Source organism: Acanthochromis polyacanthus, chromosome 13 (assembly GCF_021347895.1).
Source record: "Acanthochromis polyacanthus isolate Apoly-LR-REF ecotype Palm Island chromosome 13, KAUST_Apoly_ChrSc, whole genome shotgun sequence".
NCBI classification, from domain to species: Eukaryota; Metazoa; Chordata; class Actinopteri; family Pomacentridae; genus Acanthochromis; species Acanthochromis polyacanthus.
In genome coordinates this window covers 7,255,231-7,280,739 of record NC_067125.1, presented here as the reverse complement: position 1 = coordinate 7,280,739, position 25,509 = coordinate 7,255,231, and the positions used below count along the sequence as shown (strand labels likewise).

At 40.6% G+C, this 25,509-nt stretch overlaps 1 protein-coding gene across 2 annotated transcripts in view; it reads right to left on the bottom strand.

Annotated features, from left to right (window-relative positions):
• The window catches only part of LOC110961533 (large neutral amino acids transporter small subunit 4-like), a 35,879-nt gene that overhangs the window by 4,503 nt on the left and 5,867 nt on the right, over positions 1–25,509 (bottom strand). The window contains exons 3-13 of one of the 2 annotated variants that reach the window (XM_022209197.2): positions 19,330–19,549; positions 19,183–19,238; positions 18,853–18,929; positions 6,538–6,630; positions 6,209–6,342; positions 5,524–5,735; positions 1,618–1,761; positions 1,470–1,487; positions 1,098–1,224; positions 881–1,013; positions 482–555 (exon numbers count right to left, since the gene is read on the bottom strand). In XM_022209197.2, coding sequence (XP_022064889.1) covers positions 482–555; positions 881–1,013; positions 1,098–1,224; positions 1,470–1,487; positions 1,618–1,761; positions 5,524–5,735; positions 6,209–6,342; positions 6,538–6,630; positions 18,853–18,929; positions 19,183–19,238; positions 19,330–19,549 — 1,288 coding nt within the window. The remainder of the gene's footprint in view (positions 1–481; positions 556–880; positions 1,014–1,097; positions 1,225–1,469; positions 1,488–1,617; positions 1,762–5,523; positions 5,736–6,208; positions 6,343–6,537; positions 6,631–18,852; positions 18,930–19,182; positions 19,239–19,329; positions 19,550–25,509) is intronic. The other variant, XM_022209198.2, reaches the window with a different exon arrangement.

Below are 25,509 nucleotides of genomic sequence, written 5' to 3'. Positions count from 1 at the left end.
ACTGTATCTATGATACATACTGCATGTGTACTTCTCTTGCAGTATGTTTTTATGACTTATGCATGTGTTTTATTTGTAAACTTTGAAGGTTCTGGGTTCCAACCTGCAGGTCGACTGGGGCATTTCTGTGTGGAGTTTGCATGTTCTCCCTGTCCGTACAGGTTCATTCTCCCACAGTCCAAAGATATACATCTGATTCTAAATTGGCCTGAGGTGTGAGCGTGCATTCATGGTAACTTTACTGTTATATTATCATTCAGTAAGCAATGGTTTTCCCATTTTAATGTGGGAAAACTTGGTCATCCTTGACCTCAGCCCCATCCAACACCTTTAACACAAACACTGATGAATGTGGACTGTAAATCTTCCAATAATAGTGCAGACTGATACAGTAGGGTATTAATGCCTGTAGCTTTGAATTATTGTACTGTGTCATTCTTTATTGTTATGCTGTCATCTGTTGAACATGTGACACACTTACACAGCAGCGTAGAGGCCTCCGACCGCAGAGTGGATGAAGCCTCTGACAATGGTGTGCAGGATGAAGGACAGAATCTGAAAAGGAGGAGATAACAGTAAATAATATGTTTTCCATTAAAGACCAGGTCAGGTCACAGCTGCCCTGCTTTTTCTGAGAACTGGATTTCCATTTTTGATACACGAAACTCAGTAAATAACATGCAATGACAGTTCTGTCCAGTAGGTGGCAGTAAAAGACTGAGAATCATCAGGAGCTGCACTGCATGTGAATGTGTCCTGTGTGAACATCATGCACATCTCTCCCCCTCTGCAGTGTTAACTCACCCCATGAAGGAGAATCCCCCCCTAAAAATATTCAGTGATTCTAATGGAATAGCCCTCTCCGGTGATGTTTGTGTACCTGAAGGGGCAGGTTGGGGACGATGCAGGTGCATCCAAAACCGACCAGGAGCAGGTTGGTGAAGATGAAGGCTCTGGTGGCGTTGACAATCTTCTGGATCTGTTTGCTGGGGGGGCGGGGCTGGCCAGGCTCTCTAACGGAACACGATAAAACAGAATCAGCGCTTCGTTTCGTCTTCTCTTCCCTCCGTCCTATGACTAAACACAACCACGCTCACCTCTTGGCACTCTTATCATTCTCATCCTCGCAGTCTTTCAGCTTCCAGTCCATGACGTAGCCAATCACAGGAGAGGTGACCAGACACAGAAGCTGGAGCACGCCAAAGATGGAGGTGTACACGCTCACTGAGAAACAGAAGACAGCAGCCACCGAGTTATTATTGTGGTTTATGCCGCGTTTTGAACATGAAATGAGTGGTATGAGGAGTTTAGAGGGCGATGCACATTGACACTGACAGGATGGGGCTTTTTGGGATTGTGACTAAACGTTTTACTCCAGACTTCATGCTCTAGACAAGACAGCTAAAGTGGACAGACGTTTGAGGGGAGGGTGGACAGTGTAGGTGGTTGTCTGGCCTCAGGTCTCTTACCCACTTCCATCCTCTCCACTGCAACAGCAGCAGGAAGCCAGCATGACAGGGATGTTAAAGAGGCGTTAAAGATAAAAAGCAACCGTTCACACAACACCTGTGTTTTCAGATATACTTCGATCAGCTGCCTGCGAGCAGCGACACACACCTGTGCTGAGGTCTCCGTCTGTCAGGGACTCCAGGATGGTGTTCATGGCTCCCATGTAGAAGATGAGGCGCAGCTGAGTGACACACATGGTGATGAGGCTCAGCAGGAAGATGGGACTGAAGATACTCTTCATGAAAGACTGAGCTGCAGAGGAAATGAGAGAGGAGATGTCATTAAAGTCAGAGCCAGATCAAATCACTGTTAATAACCACAAAGAAATCAAATATTGGCCAAGGACACAGCTACATGGAGTCTTGTGTTTTTCAAAATGCGTCACTGCTGCTGCTTTTATATAACATGGTGATTGCGCATTTTTTTAAAAAGCTTCCCGAACAGAAAAAAATGGGGTTACTGCTCCCATAGTGTGCATACTGTTTACAGTTACCTATTCCATCCAACTCCTCTTTTACTTGTTTTTCAGCAGCAAAACGCAGCTTCTTTACTCATGGTCTCACAGATATCTACTGTTTGCACCTTAAGATAAAATGTTGTGACCAAAAGGTTACTTAAGTTCTCAGAACAAAAAGAGACACTGACTTCAAGAACTAATAAACATAAAAAATGTCTTCACTAAATGGCTTTCAGGTGAGATTGTAAGTCTTAAATTGTGGTATAAATTCTTTTCATGGGCTTTCACATATGCAAGTGAATTCAGGAGGATGTGATCATTTACTACGGAATGAGGCTAAATGTTTAGAGGGAACCTTGCAGCTCTCTGAGGATGTTTTCAGGCAGCGTGACCACGAATGGCCGCATTTAACAGGTATAATGTTTACCATGTTTTCCATAGTTGCTCAGCATGTTAGCATTCGAATAGGAACTCTTTTTGGATGGGGTCTTTATGAGGTTACCAGAGTGATTCCAATTCATCCTGATAGGGCCATGAATATATGCAGCCAATTTACTGACAACCCACGTAGTTGTTGTGGAGATATTCCACTAAAAACTGCAAGAGTCAACCTGATGAAAAGTTAATCCCAAATTTAGTAGGACTCATCCTGGGGTCAGAACAACTAACCAAACAAAACTGAGTTAGCATGGCCCAAAACAAAAACTTTATAGTTCATTTCAACACAACAAAAAGGTATGACTGCACTCTCAGTGTTGTCTGCACACGTTTCCTGTCAGGCACAGCATTTTAATACACAACCTATATGATGATAATTCATTTTGTCTTAAACATGTACACTACAGACAGCTACAAGCCCAAGCATGCTTCTGCTTCTAGGAATCTGTTGTCACATTTAAACTCTTTTCATACCATATAAATACACATTGTACACCAAAGTGCCTTCCCCCAGGTCTATCTCCTGCTAAGGTGGAAGAGATTGTCATCTAAATATTCCCACTGCCATCTGGGTGCTACGGCAACACGTCTTAACATGAACGAAAAGCACAGAGAATGGAGGATTCAAAGAAAAGTGGGTTCGAGGAAGAGTTGATCATTAATCAAAGTTGTGAATATAAATGGAAACTGTCCATATGGTGAAGCGCTGGACAGAGCAGTTAATGGTGGGTGCACAGATGGAGCAGATGGGTTTATTGCCCTGAACAACAGGTATCCATCTCAGGCTTAATTAAAGGAATTGCTTGGTCAAGCTCGTAAAGAATTGTAATGTTTATGAGCACTTTGAGGCATTCAGGAATGTGATGCAGGAAGCAAAATGTGCATCTTTTACCACTAGAATTGAGTGCAAAATCATGATCAAAGCAAACAAAAAACATTCAAAGTTAGGTCAAAGTCTTCAGAGGAGGCTGAGAGCGTAGGAAAAAAAAGATTTTAACATTTACTTCAACATATAAATCTAATTAATCCATGCAGTCACATGATTTATGTTTGTTACTAACTTTTGCTGTAGTTGGTAACAGAATTCTTACTAACTACAGAAATTCAGATGAGTCCTCTCAGGTCCCAGGATTGAGTGTTCAGCCAAAGCGAACAGAAACTAGGTCTAAGATGTGGAGATTCTGCAGACCTTCAGAGCTGCTGTCACATCAGAGCAGAGTGAGGGGGGAACAGGTCTGTGTGTAATATGGGCCTCTTTAAAGCTCCTGACAGACGGAACATGTCCAGCTGTTATGAAACCAACCATGGGCATCCTGAACACACTCCAAACACACACACACTTGAATCGCGCTTCAATCCACAACAATGCATCTGGAGAGCTCCCTGCCAGTGCGCCACACACCTGCTGAGCAGCTTTTCTTAGAACAAGGTCCGAACCGATTCCACGGTCCGTTTGGTACCAAAGACACCGAGAGGGGAGCAACCAGACCCACCCGCTGGGAGTCTCTGACCCCGGGAGGAGAACCAAGAGGGCCTGAGGAGGCCTGGAGGTGTCGGGGTAACAGAGGTTAGCATGGATATAGGGCCAGTGAAGGGCTGTCACAGAGATGTTAAGGGTGCTTGTGTCTAATTGTTGTGTACAGATGTAGGTCACGCATCTAGGTTGTATGTTTTATAACTATGCAGTGGATTTCCATCCAACAACACTCTGATTACTGAAAGTTTAAGGACTGTAGAGCTTTAATGTTCTGAAAGAGGTTTTTATTTGTTTTTTAAAGAGGCAATAACTGGCTGTGGTTGGCCACTTGAGGAAACAGAACAAGCTAAAAGCACAACACTAGCATACAGTATTATCACCTTTTAAAGTCACTGGTTAGCAAGCATATTGTTTATACATTAAACAGAAACATTAGTGACATTAGCATTCAGCTAGAATCCCAAATCCAGTCATGAGAGGAATGTAAGTCCAATATCTGCTCCTTTTTTTTTTAATTAGCTCTGTTTTGATCTCTGCTAACTCCAGAGGAAAATGCTTGTCTCCTTAGCTGCTAAACTATGGTCACCTACTAGCTGCTACCTTTGTGTGTTTAGCTCCTGTCCAACTGTGTGTATCAGAGCTTCTTTTCTAAACAAATGGCTGCCTATTGGGGCTTGAAACAAAGTCATTAATAATAAACCAAAACGATGAATGAAAAGAGGCTAACTTGCGCTGTAGAGCTAATGGGTAACAAAGAATCAGATGATAATACTCTGTGACTGTACAGTTATTTCATTATTGGTGTAGAAAAAATGAACATGAAAATTAAATGAAAGGATACAACCTTTGTTCATCAGAGAAACAATATCTTTGTCAACATGAAAAACTTAGCTATATTAGATGAATAATGCAACTGAAATAGGCTTTCAATTAGGATGTTAATGGACAGATTAAACAAACTGTGGTTAGATCTAAGCAAGCTTGCACTATAAAGAGGCTAAATTTAGGGGGGTTTAGGACATACTTTGGGCTTATGGATTTCATAAAAGTCAGTCAAGGCTTTTCACACCAGTTTGAATAATTTACTGCACATGGGATTATTAGTTGACGCTCATAACCTTGCAAACATATGTGCAAGAAAAACGACATAGCTGTTAATGAAGATCTTTCTAAACTGCTCTTTTCGCTGCACCGCCCCACAGCCGTGGGATGGACTGTTCGTCTGGACTGCCTTTGTCCGTCATGGAGCTTTCAGACAAATCTGGCACACAGAGCAGCTCTCCTGCCTCATTCATTTACTCGGCCAGACTGGCTTTTGAGATGCTCAGATGAATATTCATAAGTTGGCAAAAAGGACACAACAAAAAGTGGGACACCCTGTCCACAAGACTGAATCATTTGAGCAAAAGGAGCACTTATGTTCACTTATCTGAGGCGCGCAGACAGCAGTGACTTCTGTCAGCTGTATGAGGGGGATTCCACTTTTCATAATCAGATGGCAACAAAAGCCACTGAAAAAGCTGTGAATGGGCTCATACAGAGAGAACTCAACGCTTCACTGAGCTTCGGCTTCACTACCACCCAACGACAGATTCCTAACGCTACAGAATTTTTAAAATAAGATCTTCCGTTTCAGACTTACTCTCCTCCTGGCCCTTGCACTTCACCTCCAGGTCGACAGTGGACAGGCACAGCTTGTTGGCCTCCTGTGTGGCCAGGTCTTTGGGCGGCTGCTGCTGCTGCTTTATTGAGTGGCCAACACTGAGACGCCGCCCCACGGTGGTCACCTGCCGATAAAACTGCTTCCCTGTGATCTTGTGGTCAAAGCCCAGCCAGCTGAACTTGATCTTGACCCTGAGAGAACGAAGAAAAAAAGAGAGAACATGAGGGGTGATTGGGAAGACAAAATACACAGCACAGGAAAGTGTCAAATGAAAACAGAGAGGAAGAAAAAATGCCAGCAGAGACAGAGAGGAAGAGAGAAAAGACTAAAGGAAGCATAGAAAATCCAGGTAAATGAGAGCAAAGCTGGCTGATCATCTGGTTTTATGGTCTTTCCCCTTTAGGGTTCACTTGGTCTCTGCTGCATTACATTGGGATTTACTTCACAGAAGTGAGTGAGCCTGCATGTCTTGCACATGTGTGTTGAGCATTGCAGTGATCTCTGTGGAGGATGCAGTCTGTCTGGGCTCAGTCGGAATCAATTTAGAGAAAGTATAACCTGAGGTTAGCTAATAACACAACAATGGCTGCTTAACAATGGTGGCTGCAGGCTGCACATATGTTTAAATGCCTTTGTCGTGTGGCACTAAGTGTGGTTGTCTTACGTGAAGTCCATGTCTTCTGGCCCGGGGAAAGGCTCCAGAGGCCAGTTGACGAAGCAGTTGAGGAAGACAAGGCAGGCACAGCCGGCCCAAACCAGCAGGATGGAGATGAAGGTGGCACCCAGATCATAGATGACCTACATGCATGCAGACGGAACCAAACAAACAGATCATAATGGAGAATCAATACCCCATTCTCTCGTAGCAGTGATTTGTATCCGAGTAAATGTCACCGTCTAGATAGAACACAAATGCGACAGATGAGGACAGAAAAACAAATATTTTGGGGTATATAAATAATCAGGAGAAGAATGTAACATATTAGATGTTACCTTGATGCCAGGGAAAGTGACAGCAGAGGAAGCATAGGATCCGATCATCAGGGCGATGAAGGTCGACCTCAGGTCTCCAAACATGTTGGGAAGCTACAGAGAGCCAACAGAACAGATCAGCTTACAAACCGAATACACAGGAAGGTCATTTAAACACAAATAAACACATAAAACAGCAGATTTTTTTTCATGAAACCTGAAAGTGGTTTCTGTGAAACACTACTACTCCGGGGCTTAAAGGAGAAAAAAAAATCTATTATCCACTTGGTAACACAACACGCATAGGTACAGACTAGACTTGCTCTCTTGGAATTTCATTGTGAAAGCAGAGAAACAGCTTTCCCATGCTTCACTGATGAAGGTTTGGCCTTAAAGGCAAAGTGTGTGATTCTAATCCAGTGAACTTTTAGTCAGATTCAGTAAACATCTCAGTCCGCTGTCTGTCTGTTCTGATCGCACACTGAATAAAATCTGGTGTTCATTCACAGCAGTGGTTCTGTAAATGTGCTCGGGTTGATCCATGCAGCACTTTTCCAGCAAGTTTTGCGCCTGTTGATTGTGGAGGGGCAGCGTCAACAATCTAAATATGGAAACTAGCTAATCCTTCTCCAGGATCACTGACCGCACCTTTAAAGCCATAAAAAAAAAGGGCTCTGAAACTGTCCACTGTGCTGCTGCATTAAGAAACACAAAATATCCAGCTGACCTAAAGACAGGCTAAGTAACCTTTGACAGATGACATGAAATGCTGAATTTACATGAAATAAAACACACCTTTGCCCAATTCAGTACATTCAGGAGTTTTGTTGTAACAGTTTTAACTGGTCTAGTATGACCAGATAACTCACGGTGGGAAATGTTTGCAAACTTTAGATGGATATTGCTAGGAAACAGACGATTCAGAGTCAGTTCACTGACTTTGTAACTCTGTTTATGCTGCTGCTAGGCTATGCTTCAGCATTCACTTTTACCCCTGTCAACCACAGGCTGCATCCTGGAGCAGTCAAGCTGCTGCTGGCCACAATTACATCTATAATTGGATTAAGTTAATTACAGTAGATTAATTACTTCAGTTTTGTCCTGTGGGAAGCATGTTAGGTTGCACATTGATCTTTATTGTCATATTTTGTCCTTATGCAATCCACTAAAATGTACAAATGGCCACTTGCTGCGAAAGAATGTAGCAAACTGCATGCATACTCATAAGTAGTTCAGCCCAGTGCTCTACATTATTGACTACTGATGGGCCTGTCACCACCAAGTACACCCTGTGCTGCTGGCATCCGGGCGTTTCTCACACTGTATTTGTTCCAGCATTTCAAATAGAAAAGCCAGAAAGTCTTTCATAATGACGCCCAACCCTCGACATAAGACAAAAGCACATGCTGTTCATAACCAGGCAACTTAAAAATGTAAACAGCCCTCTTCAGAAAGTCAAAAACAGAGAGCAAAAAAGGAGATGTGGCTGAGAGGCTGTGATGTATGTCAGCTTTACTTTAAGCCATCTGGATGCTTCAAAGTAAGATACACGAGGAGAAGAAATCAAACTCCAAGTCAACAGCAGTAAGGCAGGGAGTAAGTCTTTACTGAAAGCATCATTATGGCTCATAAATAACAGAACTGCATTCAGTTCATCTCTCATTGTCCTCATCTGTCCGTCCACGCGTCCATCCAGACGACGTGTTCACCACAGGGGTGAAGCTTGTTAGCCAGCTGCTTGAACCTTCTCACCCCACTCAGACGTCACTCCCCGGACTAATCAGAGCAAAGGTGAGCTCCATAAATTGCTACGCCCCTGCCATGACATCCAAAATAACAAGGCCCCCCGAATTCTCCCGCTGCTGATTCTCTGCAGCGGCACTCAAGCAAAGGAAGTCAGTTTTGACACATCAGATGAGGTGACTGATTTACTGACGTGGCGGGTGGTGGGGCATGGTGGATGGCTGACCTTTAGCCCAGTTGGTGGAGAGCAGAAGAGGGGAGACACAGATCACCATCTCAGCAGATTTGTGACGACGAATCAAGGCCAGCTCAGTATATCAATGCAGAGTCAACACGTTCAGATTTCCCCGCTGATGCTCTATCCTCCTCCAGACTGTGACGAGGGTCTTTTTCATATTTACAGACTTGTGCAAGAGATTTATTAACACTGTAAGTTATGGGCGCCCCTGTAGCTCAACAGGTTTAGTGGGCGACCCATAAACAGGAGCTATGTTTCTCCCCAACTCTCCTGTCTCTCTCTCCACTGTGCACTATAATAAAGGCCAAAACAATAACTTTAAATATACAATATTGCAATGTACTGTGAATATCAGTAAGGGGGAAAGACTCAGCTATGTGCAGGTAGCCACTGAGGGGAGTCTAGTTATTTCTAGTCTTTGTCAAAACCAAGCAACAGGATCCACACCTGAAAAATGAAGCCAAATATTGCACTTCTTCAAGTGACCACTTGAGGCTGAATCCAAAAGTGAGTCACTCCCTACTGACCCCCCGTGATATAATGTTCAACTCTACAGCAGAAAATAACACATTTACAGCACGGTATAAAAGCTGTTTTGGTCCTAGTTAACTTTCCTTTTCACTACAACTGTACAGAGGGAGAATCTTTGTATCTGTTTATATTGTATTAAGGCTTAAAGTTACGCATAATTAAGGGTGTGGCTGCTTTGGGCGACAGGTGGGTGCGGTCACAGGACGGTCCATAGCTCAAATATATTTGCATGACCTGCCTCAACACCTCTCCCACTCCACCTCTTCTCTAATTGTTGGACTAGCTTGTTTGGAGGGGTCAGGTATTGCCAAAACAGCACCACACTGAGCTTCACAAGTGATAATTTAATATTCTGCAACCAATTTTTACTTCAAAACGAGGGTTTAAAGAAAATCTGGGAAGAGTTTTTTAAGTGATTTTTACATAGTCCCTAAATCAGTAGATCAAATTAACAACTTTCCATTCAGGGTCCAAATATCCAGTGCAGATACAAAGAAACAAGGCATTTACAGCATGGATAATCAGTCCATAACCTTTCTGTCATTCACCTCCTCTGTGTCTCCTCCACCAATACACCCGGGTTTATTTGTTTGCTCCGGGAACAGGTCTATTTGGAAGCAGCACTGTTGCTAGAGGCAATCATTTCTGCAAGCGCATGTTTGACAAAACAACAAAATCATGTGAGTGTGCCGCAGCCTGCCCAAACCGCAGTGAAAACCATGTCTCACATTTTTTGATTCAGCTGAGCATTTGGCCTGATTTTGAGCTTATGTCATACTGGGAGTTTCTCTGGGTTACTATAGCTGTGAGTCACAGTCAGCTGCTGAGGCGGCTGTTTCCAAAAAAACGTGTCACAAACTGGTTTGGGCCGCTAATCACGAAAGAAGAAGTAGGGATTAATGGGTTCAGCTGGATAAGGAGTGGGTGAGTGTGTTGATGGGAGGAGCAGCTGTCAGGCTTGACGAGGAGCAGAGGAGAGTGTTTTTGTAGCTCCAGTCAATAACAGATCAGTCAGGCAGACAGGTGAGTTTGAGACTGTTAAACACTGATGGACAAAGAATCTGTTGTGACTTCAGGCGCTAACAGACACGCTAAACAACTGACAGTGCAGTAACTGTACACAGTCACCAGACAACAGACATAATTACAGATACTTAGATTAAATCTGTCTGAACTGTCATAAACACACACTTGATCCATTAGGCCATTTCCTGTCTACACACACCTGCCAGCTCTCATGTTTCTGCTCATAAACGGCACTAAAAAGCAGCTGAATTCTGTAAACGCCTTGTAAACACGACTGAGGCTCGTTAGCAGGCTAGCAGCTCTGTGGAGCTTAAACCAGCCTTCAGCTAAATGTCAGCTAACATCCATTACAGCGTTAATATGCTGATATTATTGATTTGTTTTAGGAGAGGATAAAACCTTGAAGTTTGTCCTGTTTGTGTTAAATGTATTTCTGCCCAGAGACTGCAGATGTAAGTGAGCTAAAAGCTAAATCAAGCACAGTACAATTTTTAACGTTGCATTAGATTAATGCTTTTGTACATGGCATCTGACAAATGGATATAATAAACAGAAATAAATTTATAATGCTTGCCTTTGCCAACATTTCCATACTTTTCTCTGTCTCAAGTGACATATATATGACCTGTCAGAAGTATGTAACTTCACCAGCTGTCAACTCTGACATAACATAAATGCAACATTGACAATAAACAGTAATATTTAGTATGTTAATTATCTATAGTTTGGTTTTATAATGCTAACAATTGGAAAAACTCAAGGGAATCGCCATAATTATTACTGATCCTTCAAAGGGTATATCTGTACTAAGCTACATCGCAGTTCATCCAATAGTTGTTGAGACAATTTATGTGGACCATAGATTGCATATAAAACCTTGTCAGTCACCTCGATGTCAACCATTGATTTGTGGACCAACCCTACATGTGAACCCAACAGTTTGGCATTTGACTGTCTGTATCTTAGTAGTTTGAAACTGGATGTGACAAGCATGTGTGGTAGATCTGAGCCCACAGCGATACAGTAGTGATCTGCCAGTCACAAGGTAGCCAACCACTAAGACATACCCTGCTTTATCGTCTATTTTCCTCTAAATGGGACCATAATTTAGTAAATGAACATCATGCTGTGTTGAAGGAGATTTAAAACTAGTGATTGAGACCATACACTAATTTGGAAAATGTTTAGTGAGGGAACAGATCAAGTGAGAAGCAATCAATGTCATTTTCTCAAGGACTTCTAGACAATCAGTCTTTTTGCATCCGATGGAGTCGGCCCCTGCTGGCTGTTAGAAAGAAGGCAGGTTTGAGGAATTACTGTATTGGCTTTGCTTTAAGACCTGGAGGCTGCATGTATCTTTTATATACAGTTTATGGTCTAGACCAACGTGATAAACCAACCGACTCTGCCTGTGCTGCAAACTAGTAAAAAAATGTGTTTTTTTTTAGTTCTAATCCCTCTAAGGTTTTACTTCAGAGAGCGGTGGCTTGTTTTGGTGATTTCCTAATCATCAAAGGAATGTGTTGCCTGTGTTCCTCAGCCTTTAAGGTACAGTATGGGATTATGTAGTTTCTGATCAGAGGCGTTTGTTCTCGGAAGTTCACCTCTTTTCCCTCACTTACCCGTTTCAGCTTCATTAAACACAGACTTTAATAATCCTTAACTAGTCTGATCAATCTCCTAATCTCCATTACATCACTAATACCAATCGGTACATGACCACCAGTGGGAATGGTGAAGGATAAAAAAAAGAGAGCAGCCTTGTACACAGATACCTCTTCAAAATAATCACACCCACCACCTACTTTGTGGTTGCTTCATCCCTGAATAGCTCTTTTGTTGGCTCTGTGCTCATAGTGTATCCATGCAGAGAGTACACACACATAGATGGACTCTGTATTTGAACAGCCACTAAAGGTCTGTTACAGTTTCAGAGAAGTCACCTGGAGATAAGAGATCAGGGACCACTGGAAGAGTTCGGTTAGTAGCAGGTGCACGTGCAGAAAGTTTATCTGACGGATGGTATAAACATGAATGAAAGAAAATGTGTGCAGAACAAACAAAGAGTAAAAACGTGTGGAAAAAGCCAATTAACAAGTGGGTCTAATTGTTTTAGGGTGTTGCTTCAGGACTGTCAGAACTGTTGACATTTAGTTTGGAATGATGAGTTCACTTACAGGTTGACAAAACTCAATGAACTGTTAATTGAACAAAGTAAAAGGTTTACTAGCTGGTGCATGTGTTATGTAGAGGAGTCAAAGGCAGTAGCAGCACAGGTTTCATAGTGGAGGCCGGGCTGAGACCACTGCACACATTACAGTGGAAAAATGTCTTGTTAATTTTGTTTCCAGCAAATTGTTGCAGGTCAAATGATCATTTTTGGTCAGTTACTTTAATAAATTGCTTATATAGAGCGTTATAAGCTTTTTTGGATGTAACTCTCTACTGTGCAAAACCTGGAATGACTGCTTAGATTAAGCTTTTTATTGTTGATATAGCAAATAAGATAATTACAATTTAAATTACACAAGGGATACATGTAACACAGTTAATTCAAAATTGACTTCAGGACACCCAACTGGTTGAGACATCCAACTTTCAGTTTCTTTCTTTTGACTGCAGGTTCAGTCCTACATTGTTCAGGAGTCTGTACAAGATCTTTGACTTAATCCACATCTAACTCTTCACATAAACACGATGTATTTCCATATAAAACACACTGCGGTTGGTCAGAACTGCTTAGTTGCATGTGTTTAAATGGAGGTTGATGTTTTACCCTTTTATTGCTTTCATAAATCAATCATGGTCAATAAAATTTAGCTTTTTTAGCAAAAAAAATTATTGGAAAAAACTCTTTAATGTCAAAGTGAAAACAGATTTCTATAAAGTAATGTCAATGAAAGAAAATTATATTATAATTATATTTTTTTGTTAAAAAGCTAAATTTTATTGACCATGATTAATTTATGAAAGCAATAAAAGGGTAAAACATCAAAGGGGGTGAATACTTATGATAGGCACTGTATCTGATCCGCTTTTGTTCCGCAAAAATGTTATGCCAGAAAAACAGTTGTTACTGAATATACATCTAGTTCTAAGGAGTACAGGTGTAGCGCTTTAACAGGCTAACCTACAAAATATGGGTTATGTAGGTTAGTCATACTTGAGTGCGTGGTGGTCATGGTCATTTCAGGCCACCTCTTGGCTTCACTCTTCAACTTTCTTTCTGGCTAATCTTGAGATTTTAAAAAACACCCAACAGTTCTTGGGCCAAAGCCTCAATGTAATGGAGCAATAAGCGTTTTTAAATGTGCTTGGATTTGCCAACAAAAGAAGAGCTTTTAAAACAGCAGCTCATTGAATTGGGATAAACCCACCTGAACTCACGTAACCCAACCTGCATGCTAGCATGTTTAACTAAGCTGGTGATCATTGCAAGCATTATACGTGATGAATATTACCATTTTAGCACTGACATTATGAAAATGTTAGCATGTTCACAGAAATGTAGTGGACTGTAAACTCAGAGAGGTGCTAGCACAGCTGTAGGCTCCAGTTAATGGTGTAAAACAGATTTTTAATTAATTTTAATTAAACAGATTAAATAATTAATTAATTTTTTACTTCAAATAATAATATATGCCAGTCAAAACCTGACCAGCGGTGATTCGATGTTATTTTTGTGAGAGTGCTGAATGTTATCAGCACAGTGAAAGGAGAGGTACACTGTGCACTATGTGACACACTTGTATAGAACGAGCACATTTGTTTGTTGATATTTCAGCAGGGCTTCAGGCAAGAGTGCTGTTTCTACAGTATAGACCTGTTGTTTTAACTCTTATCTCTGCACTGTGAACTTAATCAGATGTAAATATATTCAGCATGGTACCAGATAAGCCTGAAACTCCTGTTGCACTTCTTTTTTGAGAATCTAGCTTCAAACTAACCACTGTAGATTCTTACTTCGCTAAAAGTTTTCCTTGTAATTGCAACTTTTCGACCATCCTGCACTTTTACTCAGATTTAGCAAGTCAGTCTGGATGAGAGTGTGTGCTGAGTGCTGAAAATGGAAATGGAAAAGGCAGAACGTGAGGTGACAAAGAGACCGAGGCAGTGGGAAAACATGCTGAGCCTTTCAAGCCGGACAGAGGCAGAAAAAGAGGAAACTGGACACAGCCGTCTGAGAGGAGAGAATAGAGAAACGAAAGGAGGAAGAAGGTTTTGCTGCAGCAAGTGGAAACTCCAGCTGCCTGCTGCCGGAGCATTGAGAACCAGCTCTGACCGGTCCTGTCCTGACGCACAGGATAGAACCTCATTCATCATAAAGAGCAGCCAAGTGTGCCGTAAGATTAGCAAACAGCAGATGATGAACACCAGACGGCATACCTCCATCGACCTGATGTCATCGCATGCTCCCTTTTAATAGGATATTTTTTGGTGCTTGACATATTTTAGACTGAAACTAATGGGCTTTCACAACATTTTTTTTTTTTTAAAGTGTTCTCCAAGAAAAAGTTTCCTGAAAGGGCGGGGATGTCTCTAAGTGAGTGTTAAGTCCCCTCTATGCCTGGAAGGAATTTACAGTCATTCAAGCAGCACAGAAAACCCCAAAAAAACAGCCACCGCTGGGTCAGACTGCTGCCAGATGAGCCCGATGTCGGTGACTGCCCCTCTGTCTAGCCAGCTTCATCTCAAATTACTGAGTAACTCTTGACCTTTAGCATTTATTCAGCACCCCCATCATTTTCAAGTGGTCACATGCAGCAAACAGAGCATACACTGTACTTCCTGCATCTCACCCTGCCATCTCCACCGCAGTAAAAATAGTCGACAGTCTGATCTCACAGTTCTCTCCGCTCTCATCCCGTCACTGGGTGGATGAAGTGCTGCGTGTGCACTTCATACATTTTCCACCTTGCAAGAAATCACTCTGTGTTTCTCCTTCAGCTCCACCTATAAGTTAGCAGCTCCTTCATGAAGGAGAAAACACCTGAAACATTTAGACCTCTCAACGAAAAGCCACATCAGGGGTCTGTTTGTGAGGCAGGGGACCAGCCCTTCAGGCCTTTCTGACTGAATTTGTGCCTTTCAAGATTTTCAGGACCTGCAGACACAATCCAAGAAAAACATTTGTCGAGACCTGCAAGGGGCAACAACTCAACCCGCTGCAGGTTAGACGCCCTCCACAGCTAAAATAACTCACGCAGACACATGCAGCGCCTACATACAGCCGCATACAGTACTGCTGCATGAGCACAGGTCTGGCCTCGCTGAAACTGGAGAGGAAGAAAACAGCGAGGCTGAGACTTCAGACAGGAGGGAGGAGTGCAACGGGATGAAACCAGCTGAACAACTTGTGTGCGTGTGTGCGTGTGTGTGTGTCCCCCAGTGGGCAGCCTGAATAGGAAACAGCTAAGCATGGGTGGGGAAACACACACACACTCAGTTCCCCTGTTGCTGTTTCCTGTTTGCGTCCTCTGACAGCTAGTCTCTGCTCTCAGTGCATCTGTTGATAAAGTAACAGACCAGTCAGGCTGCTACTGACACCGCTGGAAAGAAACAGCGAGCATGCAGCAGCACAATTTCTAGATTGAACAGTCATCCTCTGATTTCATTTTCTTAAAAACAACAGTCCAACCATCAAAATACGCTTCAACACTGCAAAAACTCAAAATCTTACCAAGTCTATTTGTCTTATTTTTAATCCCACTTGATTCACTTAACAAGTGGCATTTCAGCAGATGGAGGGACTCGTTTTAAGACAATGCACCTTAAATATCTTGTTAAATTAAACAATCTTGAAATTGTCTTGTTTTGAGTTGAATTTTACAAGAAAACTCGTCCTGTGGGTCAAAATTGACCCGTTTTAAAGTTTGAAAATGTGGAGAAAAAAAACATATTTTCACAGTGAAATTTCTGATGTCCACATTTTCAACATTTTTAGGAAATCTTTGAACATTTTTTGGTAAAAAAAAAAGAAATGTTAAAATTTTTTTAAAGAAAATTTAGAAGAAAAAAAACAACCACAATCCAGCGAATTTGGCTGGATTTTGTTGATTTTTTACTAAATATTCTTAAAGAAAATATTAGAAGTTTTACTGATATATATATGGAATCACTTTAGATATTTTTAAGATTTTTTTGGAAGATTTTTAGTCATTTTTTGAAAATATTTCCAAGCATTTTCTTGCCAAATTTTGGGGATGTTTTTTTAAAAAAAAATAAAACTTTTAAGGCAAACTTTTAAGGAATTATTGGAGTTTTCTTCCTGGAGGTTTTGCAAATTTTCAGAAATTTTTTTGCTGATGTCAACAATCAAAATCAACAATTCAAAAGTAATGGCTGTTTTTGATTATTTAATTTTCAATAAATTTTTATTTATTGTTACTTTTGTGAGTTTCAAGTGATTTCAGTGAGAATTCTGGGTTTTTCCTTCTTTAACTGAGGGGTACCAACAATTTTGTCCACGTGTGTATCTTATTTTAAGACTTCTTACCAAGCCATTTCTCACTTGTTCTATTGGCAGATTGTTTAACTTATTTCAAGGCAAAAGCTCTTTGAAATAAGTTCTTTTTTTCTTGTTTTGGGAGAGGCATTTTTTCCAGTAAACACACACTTTGTTATGCTGCCAGAACAATCACACATCTGTAGACCTGCAATGTCAACACACACACACACGCACACACGCATGCGATCCGTGTGTCCTTGTGTGGATGAAATAGTAATGAGGAGAGGTCTTTTTTTGGCTCCCAGCCAACGCAGCAGAGCAGCAGTGAATAATAGATCACTAGTGCACACTCACTCTCTTTTAGCAACTGTCTCTCGCTCACATGTCCTCTCCTGTGATGCAGCACTTTCCCTGACTGATGAGATCATCCTGACCACTGGCTTTTCTTTTCCGCTGCTTCCCTCGCCACTCGTCTACTGTCCACACACCGCTGTTCATCCCTCCTTCTCTCCATCTTTTCAAATGTTCCCCCTGTCCAGTGCATCTGTGTCTCTTCCCATCACTCGCTCTTTGTGCTCTCCCTTTTTTCTTCTCCTCTGCACAGCGTCTGATGCCATCACCTCACAGTGCTTTAATCCACCCCCCGCCTCTCTTCCCCTTCCCACCCTTTTCTGCTCATTGCATTTGAAATCTTTTCATCTTTCCCTCCACCTCTGCTCTTTATTACATTTCATTTCTCCTCATATCAAACCCTGGTGTGACACTGCTATGGTTTGCCTTCCAAGTTTTATTAAAAATCTTCCTTTCAGGGGTAAATATTGCAGTGTTGTGTCGGAGAGAAATTGGTGTCTTAAATATAACTCTGTGTTCTCACAAAATACATTGCTACTGACTCTCAGATAAGGAAAAGACACATGACCAACAGATAGCCAAGTAAGCGCTACCTCCTCTACTACTGGAACCTAGCCTAGCCGCGCTAGACAACCCACGGCAACGAATTTAATTCTCTGCCAGGGTGGGTCTAGTTACCCTCCATAAGGCTCGAGGCTGGATTCTCCTAAAACTGGCCGGACCAATCACCATGAAGTGTAGAGTCAGAAGGCGGGCGTAACTAAGTGACGACAGAGGCACGACGATTCTAACAGAAACAACCGGCGCACAATAAACAGTTATCTTTCGACTCGGCTTTGGCCACAGCCCTTAAAGATTTGAAGCTAAAATTCAACTTGAAAGATAAACAAAGGACGGCACTGAAGTGTTTCATTGAGAAGAAAGACGTATTTGGACTTATGCCAACGGGATATGGCAAATCCTTAATATACCAGTTGGCTCCGCTGGTTGGGAAGCTAATGGGACTTAGCCACAATCCGGCGCTCTAGGAACTACGTCAGCCTATTCGTTGCGCTGATTGGTTGTATACCTATCCAGTTGCTGCAGAGTGATTTGAAAGACAACCTTTTAGCCCGCCTCCCTCCCTGTCGAGCGTTCCTAGACCCTTGTGTCTTAAGAGCTGGGTCTAGCGCGGCTAGGCCAACTGGAACCAATACCGGATTTAAAATCCAATATTTTTTTCAACCATTTCCATTTCATTTAAAATGTGCTACTCTGATTTGAAAGCCTGAGTAGTCAAAAGGTAGCATGAAAATACTTCAGTTTGAAGTAGGGTGTTTATTTTCTGTTGTGCATCATTTAAGCTAGAATTTTTCAATGACTGCAGCCTTAATGAATATTTATTAATGCTATAGTGAGTTGCATTATTTACTATTTTTTAGCCTTCTAATGAAATCCAACACACTAGTAAGCGACAACATGTTAGTAATCTGGCAAAATAGCACACCAAACTAGCTAGCTTGCTACCAGTTAGCTAACTAGAAGTTAAAACTAGCTAACTGTGCCACTAACCAGGCAAAACAATGAAAGCAGCATAAAGAATGCGTATATTTTTTAACATCTGTTTATGTTATTTGAAGTAGTCATCTGATAAATGATACTGTAGTAAAGCTAATGTGATTCTTTTAGACTCTTTATTCATTCAAGAGAGTTCTGAAAGCCAAAGTTGAAGTTAAACTCTACTGAACACTTAGTGCAGACGTATTTCATCTCTGGTGGCAATTTGCAAGAACTCCAGTGAACTAAATGAGCTTGTTCAGACATTTTTTCGTGTTAGGAATCCGCTTTGTGTCCGTTAATGGTTTATAAGTTTTCTGCTTTAATAAAAAACGAAGCTGTTGAGATATAAGTAGCATCATTTGGCTGGTGAGACAAATTAACCAGAAGAAACAAAATACAAACAACAGCTCTATAAGGAAAGCATTAAAGTGTGGGACAGTATTGCAACGGTTTTTCTTACCGTCAGAGAGGTGAAGGTCATACACATGCCTCCAAACCCGTTTAATGCCAACGCAAAGAAGATCAGGATGGAGAGACCTGCAGGAGAAGATGCAGATTAGTGACACAAGCGCATGTGGACACTGTGCTGACACACTTCCACACTGCATCCGATTGATCACAGTGTCACAGCCGCATCCATACACTCTACCAGCTGTGTGTGAAGCTGCTGTACGATATTAGCGAGCTACAAAAGCAACATGACCGAGCGTGTGATGCAGCACTGCAGCTGAGTGAACACACAGCGCCGTTAAAGTGATTTATGTTTGATGACATGAGCAGAGATACGTACTATTGGGATCGCTGGCACCGTAGGCGATGAGGAGGCAGGAGAAGGCAAAGCAAGCACTGGGAACACAAAGTCATGTTTATGAATAAAAGGAAGGCCGTAAATGAAAGACAAGACGTATTAGATCAGATCTGCCTCTCCCGTCCTCACCTCCCCAGGAGTCGCAGCTTCCGTGGCCCGTATTTGTCCATGACGATGCCCAGAGGCAGAGTTATGGCCGACAGCAGGAAGGAGCCCACAGTGAAGGCCAGGTTCAGCATCTCGTCCTGATCTTTGCAGATGGGCCAGTTGTTCATCAGCAGATACTCCTCTTCCTCAGTGTCAGCCTTAGAGGCGTTCGTGTTGGAGAGGTTGAGACTGGAGCCGTTTTCTGGGAGGAGAAAATGAGAAAACAAAAATGCATTGGAGAAATGCTCCTCTCAAAACAAGAAAAAAAAAACTTATTTCAAAGAACTTTTACCTTGAAATAAGTGAAAAAATCTGCCATTAGAACAAGTGAAAAATGTCTTGGAAAGATTTCTTGAAGTAAGATATGATATTTAGAATATTGAGATCTTAAAATTAGCTGGGAAAACTTATTTTAAGGTATATTTTACCAGGATTGTCAAGATTAGGTGCCTTAACCCTCTTGTCACTAAAAAATATTGTTGCCTTGTCTGAAAAAAAAAAATCCAAAAATTCATCAAAAAAAAAAAATCACCAAATTTATTTTTTAAAAATTCCTTAAAAGTTTCCCTTAAAAGTTTCATTTTTTTTTAAAAAATCCCCAAATTTGGCAAGAAATAAAAAATGTAAAAAATAAACATTGTAAATATTTTTGAAAAAGTTATAAAAATCTTCCAAAAAAAAATCCTACAAATATCTACAGTAATTACATATATATCAGTAAAATTTCTAATATTTTTTGAACAACATTTAGAAAAAAAACAAATCAACCAAAATCCAGTGAAATTCCCTGGATTTTGGTTGATTTTTTTTCCAAATGTTCTTAGAAACATAAGAAACTTTTTTTTTAACATTTCTTTTTTCCCCAATCAAAAAATGTTCAAAATTTTCCCCAAAAAATGTTGAAAATGTGGATGTTTTCACTGTGAAAATATATATTTTTTTCACATTTTCAACCTTTAAACCAGGTCAATTTGACCCACAGGACGGCACGAGGGTTAAAACAAAATAATTTCAAGATTGTTTGACTTAACAAGATATTTAAGATGCGTTGTCTTAAAACAAGTCCCTCCATCTTCATGAAATATCACTTGTTAAGTGAATTTATCTTAGATGATGTGGGATGAGACATTCTGACTAAAAATAAGACAAATAGACTTGGTAGGACTTTGAGTTTTTGCAGTGCTCTCTGAGAGCTTAGCCGCTGATTGAAGAGCCAGCAGAGTCCAGCGGACTCATTAAAGGTCACGTAAACAAACTAGAAAGAAAACAACCCAATACGCAGTAAACAGGTGCCTGAAATAGTCACAGATTGAACCCCCGCATGATGGAGGGAAACTAACAGCTCAGCGTGCCTCCTCTGCTCAATCACCAGTAAACAGTCCAGTGAGTTCATGTGGAGTCTATTTTGGTCTCTGCGCTCTATTAAACCATTGCCTCTGGTTAGACTGTGCCGGTAGACGGGCAGAGAGACAGAGAACAAAGAGGAGGAAAAGAACTCGTCAGTCACCTTGACTTGTTTATGGTCAGATTGCCAGAAAAACAATAGAGACAGACTCAGCAGTTAGCACATGCTTTATATGTGGAGGAGGGAGCTGTAAAGTACTGAGTCATCTGAGTGTTTTCTTCATTTCAGTCCTGGGGGCAAGTTGTCAACAGGAACTTAAGTCTCTGCTCCGCGTAATAAACAACAGAACTGAAAATCTGTTTCCCCTCAGTGCTCTAAAGGGGTGTGTGATGTTGATTTCTGCCTCTGCTGAGCCAGCTCTGGGCAAAAAGGGGACCTAGGAGGAGGTGTTGACGATGGTCTCCTGGCTAAGGGGGGATTTAGAACAACAGGAAGCCATTACGTTATATTAAATGCAGCCAAGTGCAGAAAACTGACTGGTGTCCTATATGGATGCAAGTAGGTGAAAGGTAACTGGGCTTGAGGAGCATCTAACTGCTGCAGTGTAGCAATGCTGGTACACTGTAAAAAAATGTTGCTTTTATGGTAAAATTTCAGCAGCTGTGGTCGTTAGAATGCTACCATAAAACTACAGTGAAACATTTTCTACATTTATGGTAAAGAAATGCATTGATATTGTTGATTTTACAGTTAAAAAATGCTTCATTCCATGTTTTACTATTAATAAAAAGCTTTAGCCTTTAAAAATTTGAAATTTTACATGGAAATATATAAAATAAAGTTTGGGCAACTTGTGTCGTAAAAGAAGCCAGACATGCTAAAAAAAAAAAACAGCAGTTTTACACTTAAAAAATAGATTTTTGCTTTCATGTAACCTCCTACTATGAGAGGTGTTAAATTTATTTTGAATTTTCTTGTAAAATACAACTCAAAAAAAGATAATTTAAGGACTGTTTGACTTAACATGATATTTTTTAAGATGCGTTGTCTTAACCCTCCTGTGGTCCTCATTTACAGCACCAAAAAATATTTTTTCCTTGTCTAAAAAAAAAAATAAATAATCAAAAAATTCAGCCAAAAAATTCCCCAAATTCCTGAAAATTTGCAAAACCTTCAGGAAGAAAACACCAATAATTCTTTAAAAGTATCCCTTAAAAGTTTTATTTTAAAAAAAATCCCCCAAATTTGGCAATAATATTCTTCTGTTTTTTTTAAAGGAGTAAAAAATCTTCCAAAACATCTTAAAAATATCTAAAATGATTCCATATATGTATATCAGTAAAACTTCTAATATTTTCTTTAAGAACATTAACAAAAAAATTAACCAAAATCCAGTGAAAATTGTTGGATTTTGGTTGATTTTTTTTCTGAATGTTCTTAAAGAAACATTTTTTACATTTCTTTTTTTCCCCACCAAAAAATGTTTAAAGATTTCCCAAAAATGTTAAAAATGTGGACATCAGAGGTTTCACTGTGAAAATATATATATATTTCCACATTTTCAAACTTTAAAACGGGTCAATTTTTACCTGCAGGATGACACGAGGGTTAAAACAAGCTAGACATGCTAAGAAAGTAGCAGTTTTTCACAAAAAAAAAAATAGATTTTTGCTTTCATATAACCTCCTAATTTGAGACGACTTAAACTTATTTTGAGTTTTCTTGTAAAGCTGAACCCAAAACAAGATAATTTCAAGATATTTGACATGCATTTTCTTAAAACAAGTCCCTCCATCTTGCTGAAATGTCACTTAAGTGAATTTATCTTAAATCAAGTGGGATGACATTTTGACGAAAACTAAGACAAATAGACTTGGTAAGATGTTGAGTTTGTGCAGTACACAAGATATAGTCAACTGAATTTGTACTAAACTGCACTGCACACAAGGGATCAGTAAAGTCTGTAGGGTTCATCTTCTGGGTGCCATGAATGTACGATTAAAATAAATGTGACTTCTACAGAACTACAGTTGAGACACTTTCAGTATAAACCATAGTGGTGGTGCAGCTGGGAGCCCTTTGTGATGGACCTGTTCTGACAATAGCTGGTGTTTGAGGTGTATTAGAGCATTAAGTGCTGACTGCTGGATGAACAGAAGGCAGCAGCATCTGTCCCCCGGCGGCCCCGACTGCTGACTAATCAAATGTCCGCAGCAAACCAGAGTCAATAAGGGAAAAGCCCCGTCCACACACACACTCAGGGGTAGACAGGCCGACTTCTCTGAAAACTTCTCTCTAATGAGTCACACTGTGCTCAGTGTCCACTTGTTTCAGTTCATGTACGTGTCAGCACTATAAAAACTTGTGTTCCTTTTCTCAGGCTCTTTTCTTCTGTAAACTTCTCCTTTACATACAGATGACGTCAAACACACTCACCTCCTCCAGTCATTTGGTTTAATCATTGCTAAAATGTGCTTCGTTTCCTCGAGTTGTCCCTTCACTCGCCTACGGAAAGCACCGAGATGAACGTGACAACCTGATTAACTGCATATTGGAACAGAGGAGTAATCGGAAAGGATACTAGAGGGAATAATACTATCGCAGATGGTGTCTTTGTGATCAGAGACGTATTTAAGAACGTGGTCATTATTATGTAAAGCCGATGGGGTCAAATGATGGTATCTACACAGAATCAAGGGCAGCATATAACACAATGTAAGAATGCAACACAAAATAAGATTCGGCTTCTGCCTATTCCTCTTTCGGTTACAGAACGTGTCAAAAAACTATTATTGTATATACATATATATATATTTTCTGGAGGTTTTGTTTTGTTTATTTCTTTTCTTTTTCATCTGTTTTTGTGAGAGGAGTAGGGGAGGAGGAAAGAGTAAGAGAAGAAAAGGTGGGAAAGGAAACATTTTTGTTTACTGCAATTTTTGTAACCGAAATAAACCATTCATTCATTCAATGTCTAATTATGGATATAGTATATAATGAGAATACAAACAAGCCACTTCAATTACTTAAATTCTGTGTTGCCCTCTTTAGGGAGTGACGTTCACCGAGTTCACACACACACACACACACACCAGAAACAAGCTCTTCTAGCAGCAAAGCAAACATGCAGATTTTATCTTTGAGGAAAGAATGAGGACATGAGGGTAAGAACTGTGCAGACGAGTCGAGTCGTGAGACAAACAGTGTGACAAAAGAAGGTGAGAGCAGTTGACGAGGCAGACAAAGGAACACACAGTTCTCTCTTTTTACTGTGTCAGACAAACTTCAAACCCACAGAGCAACCACAGCCTAGGAGATGAACAACACGGAGTTTCAAAACAAGAGAAAGAAACTTAAATAGGAGGTTTGATTATTGAGTAATATATGAATAGCAAATTCAAATACAGCAACCTTTTCACACAGGGTTAATAATTCATAATGATTTGTTATGTAGTATCTCCAGTGCACCTGTTTCTGTTTTATGTTGTGGCAGGACAATGCCTGCTCTCTATATCTGCTGTAGAACATCAGACGTTCTGCTCCAACAGGTGAATGCTGCTCAGTGAAATTCCTCACCACATTGTTAAGCTGTGACTTATTTCCTTAGACACACACTGGTCAGATATTATCATGTGCTGAACATTATATTCTGGTCTGCTCGGCCTCTGAACACCCTCCGTTTGTCCCATCACCCGACTTGACATTAATGTATACCGAGCCTTTGACAACTGTGCTTATTATGCTGCGACTCGTACTTTTAGAACTTTTAGTATCCATTTTTTGGAAATAAACTATGAAGAAATGTCACACCTCAAATTAAACTGTTGACAGATGGGAGGTCGGGCCAAAGATTTGGCCTCAAATGGCAGCAAAATACTGCATAAGCTTATGTTAGCTAGTTATGCTACTATCCGATGCTACTTTTTCTTGTCTCTACTTCAAGCCTGTAAAACCACAACTTATCATTGTGATGACATAAATTTTGTGCAGATTAAACAACAAAGATAGAAGATGCTAGTTAGTCAGCTTTGGAGGGGTTGGTGGGTGGATTTTGTCATTTCTGAGCAGGACCAAGCTAGCTGTTCTCTCTTATTCCTAGCCTTGTTGCTAAGCTAAGTTAAGCTAAACAGCAACTGATTCCATACTCATGGGATGCTACATATTTAAGGTGTCAATGTTTTAGTCTAACTCTTGGCAAAGAATAGAATGAAGCTTATGTGTAAAAATATAACTTCCATTTTCTGGTGTCTATGCTAAGCTAAGCTAACTATCTGGTAGCTCTTGCTTTGTATTTAACAGAAAGACCTGATAGTGGTATCAGTCTATTCAGATAACTCTTACTATGAAAATCATCTCACAGCATTTCTTTTAATAAATGCAATCTCTTCAGTTTTGTAGTGATGATTTAGATTTTAACACGCCTCTTGTCCCACGCTCCTATAAAGTGAAATGTGAATTGCGAATGAGTTGGGAAGAAGCGCTTACATTTCCAGGGTAATCGTTTTTTTTCTGTTATCACTTTATGATTGAAGGACAGACTTTTCCAATCAACTGTCCAGGGGAAACTAGGTTTGGAAATCATCTATCCAAGTGTCACAATATCTTCAGCTGAACTATAGACAATTAATGTGGCTTTGGTCCCTCACCATCACTTACATTATAGTCTTGCTTAGCCTCATTCTGCATTACAGAATGGTCTGGCTGCACTTTACTAGCATGCCGGTGTAGAGAGAAGTGCTCTGGCTTCTTTGTTTTTCTTTAAACCAATCACAATCAGCTTGGGTGGATATGGCTTCAGTGTTTCCTCAAAATAGCGA